Raw genomic sequence first — 15,141 nt, 5'->3', positions numbered from 1 at the left:
GTTTTATGTTTTATTGTGCTACCTTTGGAATCATGAAAATCATTCTGAATCCAAAAGAACAAGTTTTCATTGTAAGACTGGACACAGTAGTAAGAATCGCTTACGATTAAAGTCGTCACACTTGGATCTGCGTACTCCAATGCAAGCATCAGAGCACGAAGCTCTGCCAATTGTGCGGTGCAGTCTCCAAGCGTCTGCGTGTGCACGACACTGGACTTGAACTCATCGTTCACCATGGCACCGACCACAATGGCGCAAGCAGAAACGTAGTCATGTTTAGAGCCATGCGCAACCTGCGCCGAACCATCAGTGTAAATGATGCAATGGAAATCCTCCAACGGCCGCATCGCTAAAGGAGCAGGATGAACAAATTCATACTGTAAATACTCCTGCGACCGTAAAGTGGCGTCAAAAATAAACGTGACATCCTGGGATGCCAAGGATGCAGCCAATTGAATCCACCGAGGGTGCAAAGCTTTGGAATTAGGTACACTGGCTTTCGTAACCGCCTCTAAGGCAGGGCACGGGGTAACAACCAACATGCGCTTCCCCTGTGACAGGGCACGTTCCTTAAGAATTGCCATCTGCACAGCCGTTAAAACTTTCTCCACAGTGGAAAAACGCAATTCAGCCGAAGTGTACAAGTGTGACTTGTAAGCAATAGGTACTGTATCTCCTTCATTAAAAGTCAGGTACGTGAAACCCACCGCCCCAGGGATAATTCTTATCACCAGGTTGGTCTGGTTATCACGAGTCTGTAAGTATTCAGAAGCGAGCAAATCAGCCTGCAAAGACTGCAGAATTGCTGAATGCTCAGGCAGCCAGCATGATTTGGAAAAAGATGGTTGTATCAAAGCATATAAAGGCTTGATACGCTGGGCATATTCCGGAATGTAAGTCCTCCCGAAATTCAGAAAACCCAGAAGAGATTGTAATTTTTTCAGTGTTGTCGGAGAGCACAACTGTGCACATTTCTCCAGGAAATGGGGTGCTAAACCCTTCCCTTCATGGTTAAGCTCGTAACCTAGAAACAACACTGTGTACTCTGCAATGTGCGACTTTGCAAAGTTAAACTTGTAACCTACGTCAGCAAAGTTACAAATTATGCTATTTACTCGACACAGATGCTCCCAAAGATCGTCGTCTGTGAGATAAATGTCATCCACATACGAACAAGCAACTGGGTCGAAGCTCTCCAAAAGAGAGACTATGCGCGCGGAAAAAACTCCCGGACTGTTCTTGTAGCCCATTGGGAGTCGTTTAAACATTTTTTACACTCCGCCGCACGTAAAACTGGTCCATTGGGAACTTAGACCATCTAATCTATGAGCATAAAAACCATTGGAAATGTCAAGCGTGGTTTTGAACCGTTTACGCTCAAGACTATTCACTAACGCAGAGCCGTGCGTATTCTGTACTGCACAGTTACGGCAATGCGAGTTCAAATGCCTATAATCCAAAACCAAACGATACGATCCGTCCGGTTTGTTCACAGTAAAAAGTGGGTTATTCATCGGTGACACACACGTTTCAATTACACCTTGATATTCCAATTGTTCAAGGATAGCTGCGACTGAAGCTTTCGCTTCACGCCGTATGGGATATTGGGGTTGAGGCTGTGGCTGTGACCGTAAGGGAATCTCATGGCTTGGTGACAATTTATCCCAGCCACACTGATTGCGGTACACAGCCGGCGCAAGCGCCAGAGCCCACTCTTCTGCAAAATGCAGCGCCTCCACCCTCGGCACCGTGTGCGCGAAGCTGGGGAGGATTACCTCCTCCCCTCGCGGAGCTGCGAGAACAAAAGGTGGGGGCCAGTCAGCCTCCGAAAGCAAAATGTCATACGTAGACGATAGATTTTCCCAAAATACCCCTTTTACAGTTCGCTGCATGTCACCTTCAATTAACAGGACAATTTCAAAAAGTCTTTCAGGGGGAGCAACATGCGTGTCTGCAGTTTCAATCACAACAAAAGTTTCAGTCGCTGTCACCTTCAACAGTGGACGGAGGGCCTCTCTCACTATGGTAATCTCTGCAGCGCTGTCCAGCAAGGTCAGAGCCCACGTCAGATTCCGAAGCCGCGTTCTCACTATCTGGGGCATAACGATGCGCGGTCAGGGCAGCGACTTTCTTCGTAGTAAACTGAGGTCTCTTGGGCGTAGAGCCTTCCTGCTGATCTCCACTGGAACGCGGGCGGGGCTGACCACGTCCTTGTTGGCCACCCCGGCCTCTGCCGCCCCCTCCACCACCGGTTGACGGAGCCGATGAGTCCTGAAAGGAACGAGGAGAGCGTTGTTCAGAAGCCTGAAACCTCTCAGGCGATTTAATCATCGCGCGGTCGCGCAAATCATAAACTCGATCCGACTGCGCAGGCAATGGAGACGCAGGAGTTGAAACCTGTGTTTGTTGTTGTTATTGCTTACCCTGATTCTGTTTTTTAGGCCAATTTTGTTTCTTGGACTTTTGTTGACCACTAGTTTCCGATGTCTGACTCTGGGGCTGTTTCTTTTCCTTTTCAGAAAAAGTTTTAACCCCCTTTGCATTGCGGCCCACCATTGCGTAAGCATGCACAATAATCTTTGCTAACTGTCGAGGCCGGTCGGGCTCGGGAACCAACGCTAATGCGTTAGCAACTTGAAAGTTCACTGCATCACCCTTGACATTCGCAAGGATCACACCGCAAACCACTTCAAAGGAGCCACACAGGCGCATGCCCAATTCAACAGCCGCCTCCGGTCCATGTTCATCCTGAACACGTTTAAGGACCCCACCTAGGTTGGTCACAGACGGGGAGCCATAGCACCTCGAATAGACCGCTGCAAAAGTTTTTCCCCAGGTTTCACAGTCAGCAAGGTCAGGAGCCAGATCCTTCGGTAAACTCAGTGTAAGAATCCGGTGCTTATCACCCGGACTCGTATTAGGAAACACAGCTTCCAGCTGGCCGAATTTCTCAGCAAGCCAGAACGGAAAATCGTCCTTTTCCAGGGGCTTTTTACCCATCACAGAATTAACCATGACCGGGTTGATTTTCAGACCAGCATGTTCTGCTCGAAGCTGTGCGCCTCTAGGGGCCGCTTCCTGAACATTACGTCCAATGTAATGAACAAGCGCTCTAATCACTCCCACCGCGACTTCATGAAGCTGCCGCAGTTCGCCCACGTTACAAGCGTTACGTCTAGGGTGAGGAGTAAATCCACCCAGAGCAGGCCAACTAGTGCCTGCAATGGACAAAGGACCCAACCTCGGAGCGGTCAAAGCGTGCGGTAGGGCGCCACCAAACCAAACTCCATGCTGCCAAGCGTCTATAGGTACCTCCAGTGCTCTGTACGGAGCGTAAGCCGCCGGTACAGCTGAGGCAGTGTATGTGTGGAACACGCCAGAATTAGCGTCCACCGCCGGAAATGTCACCCACGAATAAAATAGTTCGTATGGGTAAGCATGTTCCGCGCTCACCACCAGAACCACAGCCAAGCCATCCAAAGGAACTTCATACATCCGCAAATGGTCACGCACCGCAATGCGACTATGCTGCGGGATGTCCACAGGCTGAGCCATGTTAGCACAGGAATTTAGAAAAAACAAATTATACTTTGTAGCACAACTGGGTAGTAAGTCAAAGAAACCGTTTTAGATATATTCAAGCTCGAAAATGACCTATTTCAAAAATAGGTAGGTTTTTCCGACACTGCCGTTTTCCGGAAACGGGAATGTAGGCGTTAAGGTTCGAATGATATACTACTCGAGTGTCATGTTATAGGGCCAACCAACGTATGGGCGCCATGTCGCAGGGTTTCCGTTCTCTCACAGAACTGTGCTCAGAGACTTAGAACCTAGGTGAGTCAGGGTGACCCAAAACCCACCTATGTTTCAGAAATCCCCTTACCAGGCTAGCTACAGTATCTCATCGGCAGTAAATACTTCCCGATGTCTTAGACAATCCAGAACATGAACTTAGAATACCTCAGGTATCGTGGAACACATGAACACTCTTTCGTTATATTATCATTCCAAACCGAAACTGGGAGGCAATGAGAACACGTGCAAGTTTGAAATGTATATTTTTTCAATGCAACATTCTCAAACGCAGTATCTTGTATAATATCAACATACATATTATAACAATCAGAGTCAGCAGCATAGTCACTAATCCATAGTAAGCAAACTGTGATAACATATTATGATGCAAAATCTATAGAATTCTGTATCACCTATATTTCGCGCACCCTAATTAGCATATTATATTATATCTAAGAAGGTCTCATTTGGGCTTTAGCTGGGCGAACCCATACCTCAAATTCTCAGTAGTAGGAGATCACATCAACAGCTACCAGCTCTCAGCATGTCCAGCATCAAGTGTGTTTAGAATTTCCTGTAACTGTATCTTGAACTCACGTAAAGCCCAAAGTTGGCACAAACATTATTTGTGTTATGACTAACGTAGTGTGAGGATCAGGCCTACAATAACCTTGTGTTAGAGTGTGCAGCTCTCAGTGTGCAGACAGTTGTTCCAAATGTTCCAGGCACGACTGATATCAGTGCAATAATATATTATTCTGAAGTAAATCAAATCTTTCTTCTAGGTTAAAAGCTGTAATAACAAGTAGGTGTCGTGTGCAAACCGAAGCAGAAAGAAAAGATGGCGTTTAAACTTTTAACAAGCACATGCTAACTTAACACAACCTATGGGAACGTAATAACCATATGACATTGGTACCCTGTTTGAAGCTCCCCTTTGGCCAGTACTGCTTCTGGGGTCATACTAAAACTTCTCTTGAACCTCTTCTCACCTCAGAAATGATTGGAATTTTACTACTGTCAAGGGCTGCAGTAACTCCTGTTCCTTGATGAAAATCAGGGTGGATCACAGAGGGAAGGGCTTCCTTCATGGAGAAACATTAAATCCCCAACTATGTTTTTTTTAAAAAGTTGCTCCACAAGACTCCATTCCTCTAGGCACAACTAATTACAGGAGTCACTGGGTGTAGTTGCATGACATTCCCAGGAGTACACCTACAATCCGACACCTGGCACATTAGCCAGAATGTTTGAGAATACCAAAACCAAAATTCTTTGGAAGAGGAGACTGGAATAAGGGAGTAGTGTACAAGGTGCCAAGTTCTTTTCTGGGTACTGGAAACATATTATGATGTGTATGAGATCATGTTTTCTCAAATGTTCTTTGTGCATTTTAATTAGTGAATCCACCTTGAGTTTATTCAGATTCCCTTTAGGCTTGGAGGGGTACAGAACTCTCTTGACATCTCTGATTGTGTTGCTTCATACTATACATGATTCTTTACTTGTAGAGCTTCTAAAGAGGTTCTGATCCTGACACTTTTATTGCTACCTTGATTTAATAGGGGTTTCCATACTGTTGCCAATCTTTTTTTGGTCTACCTTTAATAATTATATACTTTTACAGTATATTCTTCAGATTTAATTAAATTAGTCTGGCTTTGAGTTTGTAATAACATTTTAATGTCAAGTTACTAAGACTTTTATTGTGTGGTCCTAATGATCATACTGTACATCAAGAATTACATTGTTTTTAACCCCCTTTCCTCCCACCCTACTAAAAAGGTCTATTGACCAGCATCCAATTGGAAGGACCGGCCCTTAAAGTTCTCAGTATTGAGATGCCTGGTCAGACTGTTCTTTTGCATTACACTCTTCCTTGGAGTGAGATTCCTCCTACCGACTTTCTTGAATTATGATAGAGAGAAAAAGGGAAGAAAGCAAGGGTGTATTTTCACCATACTCAAATAACCACATAAAATACTCTTATTGGGTATGCACCCATTTCTAAGCATTACAAGCGATAGTTTAATGCTTAAAAATGGGTATTTATCGGACTGTATTGCCCTCACTGATATCAAAGTTCATAAAAAAGGTTGACCAAGAATTATAATAATAGTTAGTTTACAACCAGTGGTCAAGACCTGTAGTAGGTAACAGAGCAAAACAGATCACTAGAGGGAAAATGCTGGAAATTTACAAGTGTGAACATACAATGCATGAGGTGTCAAAACTCCTGTGGCGATTACTAAGTGGAAGTGAGTATGCGAGTAATGTACACTTATCTATATAATCATTCAGTCTTATTCCTCATAGTTGGGTCGAACATCTCAACACTATCATGAGACTGGGAACAGATACACTATATATGGAGTTAAAAATATACAATTAATGTGAGAGTGGAAAAAAACTGAAGGGGGATGCATATCAAAGTAAAATCAGTAACAAAGATATTCTAAAAAGGGTTCTTGTTCATATTTAAATGTGTTTCATCATATATATTGAGAGTGAGTCAGGGTTTAATCAACATACGGAGCTCTTGATCCGGACTTGCTTGTATGGTTAGTATGGTGTGAGAAGAAAAACTATAGTTAGGGAAGAGCTAGCCCAGTATCAAAATACTGGGCAGTTCTATAGTCACTTGAGAGTGAAGTGGCATGTTACAGCCTCAATTATCTCTCACCTTCAGTACCTGCTTCACCGCATTGTGTGCTGTTCATCCAGTAGAGGAGATGCCGGCGACAAAGCAGGAGTGATTGTAAACAGGAAGTAGTTAGTATGTACCTGCATCTTTGCACATCCACATGTGACGTGCCATGATGCGTTGAGTCCACATGGACCTTGGAATGTCAGAGAAATGTAGTCTGCTGTCAGGGGGAGACCATTGCAAACGTGCTGATGATTCCAAAGGTGGAAGTCAATACTACAAATCATCATCATACCCATGACAGGCATGTGAAAAGTCACAGTCATTCTTAACATAAAGTTGTGGTCATATAAATGTGTGTATATGCTGAATACGACCTATTCTAAATAGCTCAAGCACTGCCTGTCTAATGTGTATACAGTCATGTAAATGCTTGGGGTACTGGAAGTGACATCGCGCAACCTTTGGCCCTATATGGCACCACAGAGTTTACACTGTGTACCACTCTCAGCCCATAATGAGCCTCCCATTTACTGCTCAAGGGCAGAGTGAAGGGTATGCATGAGTAAACAAAGTTGATAGAGCCCTGCTAACTTTATAAACCTGCTGCCTGCTTCATGGAGGTAATAAACGGAAAGCAAGGGCGTAGGCACACCTGGCAAACCCTAAGGAACATACATGGCCCACCTGCGACCCTTCCCACCAGTGTCACTGCTGAGAAGGCAACACAGTGTGCTATACACGGTTTACTGCCAATGAAATCCTTCAAGCAAAACCCTAACATGACCTCAATGTGCAGTCCCTCCTTAAAAAAACTGAGAATATAACAAAGGTGGAAGAAGCTGCAACATTAAACTGAAAGCACGGGTGTTCGAGTAACGTACCTGTCAGTCAGCGGAGTGATCACAAGTCTGGGGGTGTTGCCAAGATACTCATATGAGTACATGAACTGAGCATCACAAATGTTTGCGAAGCAGTGCTTCTTTTCGTCATCCCATCGGTGTCGGAGTTGTGACAGCCAGATAAAAGCCTGGGAATTATCAACCTTGAAACAGATAAGAATAGATGATTGGCACAGCATAGATGTCAATTATTCTCCATGGTGCTTTCTTTTAATTCGATGCAGTAACTCAAACTACAACAATTTAGGATATGCATCGGATTTTTAGAAATAAAGTATTAGTCAGACAAAAATGAAGATTTTGTTTTATGGAAATAAAAATGCGATCTGGCAGAGATCATTTAATGTGCCTGGTTCTAGCTAGATCATCGGTCACAATAGAATACCAAGCCTATATTATCGTGAGCTGCTCTGGGATAGAAAGAGCTACCATTTTAAAAAGGCAGGCCTTAGACCACAGCGTGTCAAACACCTAAAAGTCGAAAAAGCAGTTATCACAAGAACATCCCAAGCATACAGAACAGCACAACAAGACACTTATTGATGCAGGGGTGAGGCATTAGCAGGGGTACCTAATATATGAACACTGACACAGTTTGCCAATTGAAACTGAAAATTATCAGTGGGATGCTATAAGTATCCCAGGGTAGGTTGCTGTACAATAAGATTCATGCAGCAATTAAATATTGTGGATTTTCTTGTTTGCTTTCAATCTAACACATGGCTTCCACCAACATTATCAAGTTTGTAAATTTAAGATCCTACCTCAGATCCTCTGATGTTACCTATTTAGAAAACTAAGCATTCCCTCCAACCCTGGTGTGAATATGCCACTAATACATACCAGAACACAAAATAATCAACCAATCCACTGAGAAACGGGTATGGTTATTGAATGTTTGTAGGAAACAAAAGCCAAAAGCACCAGAAATAAAGACAAAACAACCAGCACCATATAATCTCATTCAAACAGCTATCCATCACTAGCGAAACAATGGAAGCAATCAACCAGTCTAGATCTCCAGCATCCTCCCAATTCCATCCTTAAGCTAAAATCCAAGGCCAGGAATGTGAACATCTCTCTCAATACAGTATCTTTCCAAATGGAACTGAACACATCCTGCCGTAGACCTTTCCTCAAGAAAAAAACCTAGACCCCCTCAAACCTGGCCAACTATGACAATTTCCAAGAGGTTCTTCTCTGGAAAATCTTTTATTTCGGAGAAAAGTCTACTTCCAGAGCAACAGTCCAGTTTCTGCCCAGACAGAAGAACACAGACAGTGGCAGCTCTATTACTTTTGAAACTAACTTCTGCTTTTGACAAAGTACATAATCAAATAATCCTTTGTAAACAGGAAGAGATTGCCCAACAAAGAAACATGCTTAACTGGATCTCCTCTTACCTCAAAGATAGATAAAGCTTCTTGACAATGCCACCATTCATCCCATTCTCCACAACTCACATTCCGACATTTCACAAGGCTCAATAATTTCTCCACTTCTTTTGAAATCTTTATTATACTCCCTTTTTTGACTTAATAAATCCTTTCAATCTCACATACTTCAGCTATGCAGAAGACAAAATAATCATACTAAAACTGGACCACCCTTCGTATCATGTTATATCTTGTCTAGAAGAGGGCTTCTGTATTATCTATGTATTGATGATGACCCGCCGCCCTAAGCTCAACTCCTCAAAAACTGAGATCTTGACTTGTGGAGAATGAAACAGCCGCCAGCACACTACAATATGTCCCAAATAACTTAAGACTCCACCAATAACATGTACATAATTAAGAAACTGCGGAGTGGTCATGGACTTAAACCTCTCCATATACCTAATCTCACATTTTAATGAAATGACAAGGGGCACCTTCAACACAGTGTGGACAATAGGACATATCCTCCTCCACCTGGGATACCACCAAACATTACAATCTATTCTCACTTGTAATTTTATGAGCAGACTACACAAAATGCCCAATGCCTACATGCCCCCTGACTTTCTTCTAGACCCCCACATACTCACCAAATCAATACAACACGGGTGTTTCAAGAATTACACTGGTTACCGATACCCTGACACCCTGCTTTCAGGACACTCCACTCAAGATGAACTCTACTCACCTTACCTCTCTACAAAACAATATTGGTTGAACGTTATGCTCGGTTCGAGCTGGATCCTTTTGAAAATGCCTGCCAAGGTAAGTAGCATCCAGGAATAATGTAAAAACGTGGCTTATCCCTAAATGATGACCCCCAATATCTGACATCAAACATAATAACATTCAGTATCAGAACAATGTACCCCACGTGGACCAATAGGACTAAAGTTATCAACATTCCACAGCCAAGTTCCAATGCAAATGACTATTAGTGATGCAGTTTGGGCGTCCATTTGCAATCAGCTGCAACTGTGAATGTTATGAATGAGATGGGCCTGATAAAATGGTCAACAAAATGTATAATCATCACTTGAAAATTCCTCTATATCACCCTTTTCCCTACGATACAATGCTAGGTACTGTTCTTTAGTAAAAGATAAGAGCACCTATCTGATGGCTAATGCACGACACCAAGAACATTTCCACATAGGCTTACAGAAAATATGTTCAATAAAACTTTATTGTTTGATTAATTAAATTATTACAACTGGTGTAAAAACCTTAAAACAATATTCAGACATTTTTCCCTAAGGTGCTCCAAATTTAAAAAAAGGCAATACATTTTTTAGATAGAAGTTCTCTTCGAGAACAAGGTAACCTTCACTTGTGTGCAAACACGAGGGGGCATAGCATTAATACATACATTTAATAAAATTAAAAGTCCCTTCGAAAAACGAGGTAGCCACCAAAGTGGAATAAGTGTAACATAGCGCAAAAGGGAGTACATGTTCATGGACCAGTGAAAAGTCAGAGAGTGTTATGCAGTTGAGGAGCTTAGAACTGTGTTCTCTAAAAATTCGACTATAGATGGATAAATTCATCCTCTATGTCGGGTGTAGCTTAATCTGTGTTATGCTGTCCCAGTTTTAATGTAAAATTCAAAGTTACAGTGATTAATAGCAAAACGTTGATGCTATACCTTTTTCTGCATCCACACAACTTAAAGTTTCATAGTCCCTTTGGCAAGGTTCCACTGTTATTGAGGGAACAGAAACATTTAATATAAAGCATGGATTCAAAGTTGCATGTTAAGAAAAACTAAATCAGATGGAGTATGGGCTCAAAATTGCACTGTTAAATTATAAAGTGATTTGATTTTGTGAAACTGAGACAAGAGTCACCAGGTACTGGAACAGAGAACTAAACTACAGGAAAGGCTACTTCAAAAATGTGCCGTTGTTATGTCTGTCAATAACTGTTTCTTAATTTTGACGCAGTACCTTAGTTTTCTGGACCACCAATGGCTGGTTAAACTTACGATATGCAAGATGAACAAAGATTGTAAAGCTGATGTTTAAGGCGTTTTTTCCGGATTCCGTGCAGAAATGGTACTCTGCCTACTCTCCCAGTCTCCCACTCAGGCCTCAGTTTTAATCTACGCAGGGTCATCAGTGCAGGGCAGACACATACAATGTGCTCAAAAGACTCGACTGATTCCCCGCAACTCCTTCACCCAAGCTTGTCTGATGAGCGCTGGCATAGGGGGACATTTTTCAAAAGATGCCACTCACCCAGTCTGAGTGCCAGGAATCTCCGTTTTAGGTACAGGGGATATGTAAATGCTAGGTATGGTGGAAGAGAGGCCAGCTGGTAAAAGTTGGCCATGCGTGCTTGTGTTTGGTGAGGATTGCCTTGTGGGAAGAGTAGGAACACAATTGAGTATGCTTCGTGATACTTATTCTGAAAGCTGTTTTACTTGGATAAGGTTTCTTCCACAGTTCACTTGCTAATAGTTGCTGCAAGCATTCATGAAAAAATGACTATATGACCCACGAGGATTGCTAGAGTGGATATGTAACCATAGCAGGGACTCAAGGGAACCGGCTTTAGCCTGCCTTAACTTGTGACACAATACAATATCCTTCCAATCAAGAACCCGTACACTGCATAGTGAGCCACCACTCTCCTACTCACCTACTCTCTGCTTTATGACCTCAAAAATGGGGTACGAAGTGCTGCATAAATTCTACTACTTCTACCACAAGCTAATAACCATGTTGACGATACTGGAGAAAAGGGTTTGTTAGACTACATTGGCTTAATTACGTTCCCAAGTGCTTCATGCAGTTATGATAACAAATATGGTATCAATGTCTCATAAATTATTCAAAAGTAGCCACTAACCTTTTGAGCTATCATCTTGGCGACAACATCTCTAGCGTGGACATCAATTGTGCAGATGGTCATAATTTTCTGTCGCTCTCCTTTGGAAAGTTGCCCGATCAGCATTGTGATGAGAGTATTCAGCTGATTCACTTGTTTCTTGTAATATTCCTTCATGACATTTTCATAGCCTTCTTCTAGTCGTGCAAATGAAATACCAACTTCCGTGGTCCACCAGATTTGAGTGCAAGTTAAGGCCACCTGTAAAGATACAAGGATGGAATTAACAATAGGGCATACAGTGGGAATGCATGGGTTCTATTTCTCAAAAAGGAATATTATGGATTCATTAGCTTCTTGTTATCATGAATTTAGTAACCTTAAGGCTACATTTTGTTAGGTCATTCCTATGGGACAACTATACTAAACTATGGAAAAGGAAACATTTGCAGTAAGAAAAGAAAATACTTTACATGTGGACTACATAAGGAAACAGATACATAACAGAAATGGTATATTAGTCATATCATATTATATTAATAGAAGTTTAATTCAGTTTTCAAAGCACTCATTTGCTAAAAACAATGAGCCCTTGCTACAAATGTCTCAAAGACAATTAAAAGAACAGTATTAAAATGCAATGATATTCAGTTATAAGAATTTGTGGTCAAATCTTAGAGTCATGCCTTCTGTGTTCATGCCCCTCCCTAATGACCAGCAATGAACCCCCCTGAGGTGTCAGGCATCCCCTTCCTCCTTGCCCTGGCCCCAGCCAGTCTGGGGTCACAAAAGACTAGTGATGAACTCTTTGTGAGAGTGCTCAGGCAAAGCCTTAGTGACCTGTAAGTGTGGTAGGTGATTGCTGTTTCTCTCTGTCAACTCAGTGGCCCATCCTGGCAATACCTATCTTCCCATTGTCTCACCGCTAAACCCTTGATTTAAAAAAAGATGGGGGTCACAAAAGCCCAAGTTGTAATTGTTATACCTGGAATCCTTGGAGTTGTTTTCCTAACTTTTTGCCTTCAAATCTCCTGTGTTGTTGAGGTCATTCTTGCTGGCTTTAGAACTCCGCGCTTTTTACTGCTGCTAACCAGTGCTAAAGTACTTGTGCTCCCTCCTTAAAACAGGGGAGAACAGGCTTACACCCAATTGGCACAGCTAATTTACTTGTACGTCCCTAGAAAAGTGTTACTACATGTACTAAGGGCCTCTAAATTAAATGCTACCAGTGTTCCTGCAGCATTGATTGTGTGACCCACATAAGTAGCCCTTCAAACATGTCTCAGGCCTGAAAATTGCTGACTGCATGTGCAGTTTTTAAACTGTAATTTCTAAGTAAACCTTCTCCCAGGCCCAAACCTTCCATTTTAAAACATATGCCACCCCCTACAGTAGGCCCTGAACTGCCCAGAGGGCAGGATGCGGAGTATTTAAGAAGTAAATGTACTTTTAATTTTTACATGTCTTGGTAGTGAGGAATTCCTAAATTAATTGTTTGCTTCTGCAAGGTCTACCTCTGCCAAAGGCTAACAGTGGAGTTACCTTATTACATCTAATAAGCTGGAACTTCCAATGAGGAGCAAGTAGACAGGTCAAGTTTGGTGTCTAAATTGTAATTAAAAGCCCATTTAATCCCTTGGCTGCGGCGCTAAATCGCCGCAGTGCTGGGGGGAGGAGGGTGAGCGCGGCGCCGCCATGCTCTTGACGGAACCATGCCATCATTAGTCACGGGCGAGCTGTGCTCATGACGGTGTGGTTCAGTCACGACCCCGCCCACTCACTAATTCGCCCGCACAGGCGGGGAATCAGTGCGGCATAGGCTAAGTGGCCGCAGCATGACGGAACCACACCGTCATGAGCACACGCCACCCATGGTTCCGTCATGCGCAGGGAAGGGGTTAATGGTAAAGTCGTATTTACAATTACAATGTTGGAAATGGCTCTTTTTAAATATTGCCATTTTCTTGTCCTAACCATTTGGTGCATGTAGCTTAATTCTGGGTCACATGACTAGGTGTAGCTGGCAGATGGTCTTTGTGTATTGCTCCCAGGCAGAGAGACAATGGGAAGATAGGTATTTTCAGGATGGGCCACTGAGTTGACAGAGGGAAGGAGCAATCACCTACCACACTTAGACGTCACATCACAAAGGCTTTGCCTGAGCACTCTCACAAAGAGTTTATCACTAGTCTTTTATGACCCCAGACAGGCTGGGGCCAGGGCAAGGAGGAAGGGGATGTTTGACACCTCAGGGGGTGGAAACCTCTAGAAGTTTCCTCCTCTTCAAAGTGGGCAACAGGTATAAATGTTGGGCTTTTAGATCCAACCATTCAGTACACTTCTGGACCTGTATACTCTACCAGGAAAGACCGGTGTGCTGCTGAAAGGACTGCCACTCTGCTGGACTGATGCTCTGAAAGGACTGCTGCCCAACTGTGCTGACCTGATTCTCTACTGCCCTCTTGCCTAGGTGACAAGGATTGGACCTGCTTCTTTAAACCCAGGACCCCAGAGTGACTCCAAGGGTTAGTTGGCCGGCCTCCTGATCCGAAGCCAAAGAGACATAACAGAGTTCCAAGAACCTTGAACCTAGAACCTGGATTCTGCCATCTGCGACTCCTACCCTGGCAGGTGGTGTCACCTCAGTCCTTGACCCTCAGAGGTGGACCTGAAGGTGCTCTGCCAGCCCAGCGGTGGACCCATCAGAACAGATGCATCTCATCCACTTCAAGGCACAACTCCGACCAGAACTGATGCATCGTCTCTGCTGCGTGGACCTGCCAAGCACAAAGACTTCGCATAACAGTCCCATCAGAACCTCTGCTGCACGATGCATCACTGATGCAGGTGTCTGATCAATGGCAGTCGCCATTACAACATTGGCTTCCATATCGGAATCTCCTCGATGAAGGACTTCACATTTAAGCCCATTATCGATGGCCTCTTCAACGACAATGCAGGACATTGCAGCCTTGGAAATGACACTGCGCAACGCATTTCTGATACGGGTCTTGCATCACCTCAGCTGCATAATGCATCCTCGACGCGTACTCAACAACTCTTCACAACCAGGACTTAAGGTACTCCTGTTCTGCAGGCCTAACTGGGTCCTTGTAGACATCCCTCACTCATGTTTAGCCAGAACTTGTGATTCTGTCCCATTCCAGCACAACCAGATATCCTCAGTTGCCACTTTGGGGTTTTCAGTGCTATTTTCACAAAAAAATCTTGAAAAGTGAATCTTTCCGGTTCTACTGATTGGAATTTTGTTGTTTTAGTGAGATTATTTATTAAAATTTACTCTAATTTTCGAATTTGGTGTGGGACTTTTCTTGTGTTGTTTGTTCACTTTATTACTGTTTGAAATGCTGCAAAAACACTTTACACATTCCCTCTAAGTTAAGCCTACCTACTCGGTGTCAAGCTACCAGAGGGTTGAGTTCAGGTTAATTTGGGTTTTGCTTGTGCCACACCCTGATAAGGATTGTGTTTCATGCCTGAGTAGGGTTTCACAGCCCTCAACCAATAA

The 15,141-nt window shown here is 43.2% G+C and overlaps 1 protein-coding gene across 1 annotated transcript in view; it reads right to left on the bottom strand.

Moving 5' to 3' along the window:
• DNAH9 (dynein axonemal heavy chain 9) overlaps nt 1-15,141 on the bottom strand; it is a 1,435,662-nt gene that overhangs the window by 965,532 nt on the left and 454,989 nt on the right. Inside the window, exons 25-26 of the mRNA XM_086930591.1 lie at nt 11,634-11,873; nt 7,327-7,487 (exon numbers count right to left, since the gene is read on the bottom strand). Coding sequence (XP_086786717.1) covers nt 7,327-7,487; nt 11,634-11,873 — 401 coding nt within the window. The remainder of the gene's footprint in view (nt 1-7,326; nt 7,488-11,633; nt 11,874-15,141) is intronic.

Source organism: Lissotriton vulgaris, chromosome 7 (genome assembly GCF_964263255.1).
Source record: "Lissotriton vulgaris chromosome 7, aLisVul1.2, whole genome shotgun sequence".
NCBI lineage: Eukaryota > Metazoa > Chordata > Amphibia > Caudata > Salamandridae > Lissotriton > Lissotriton vulgaris.
Note: the sequence above shows the minus strand (reverse complement) of the source record. Positions and strands in the feature narration are given on the sequence as shown.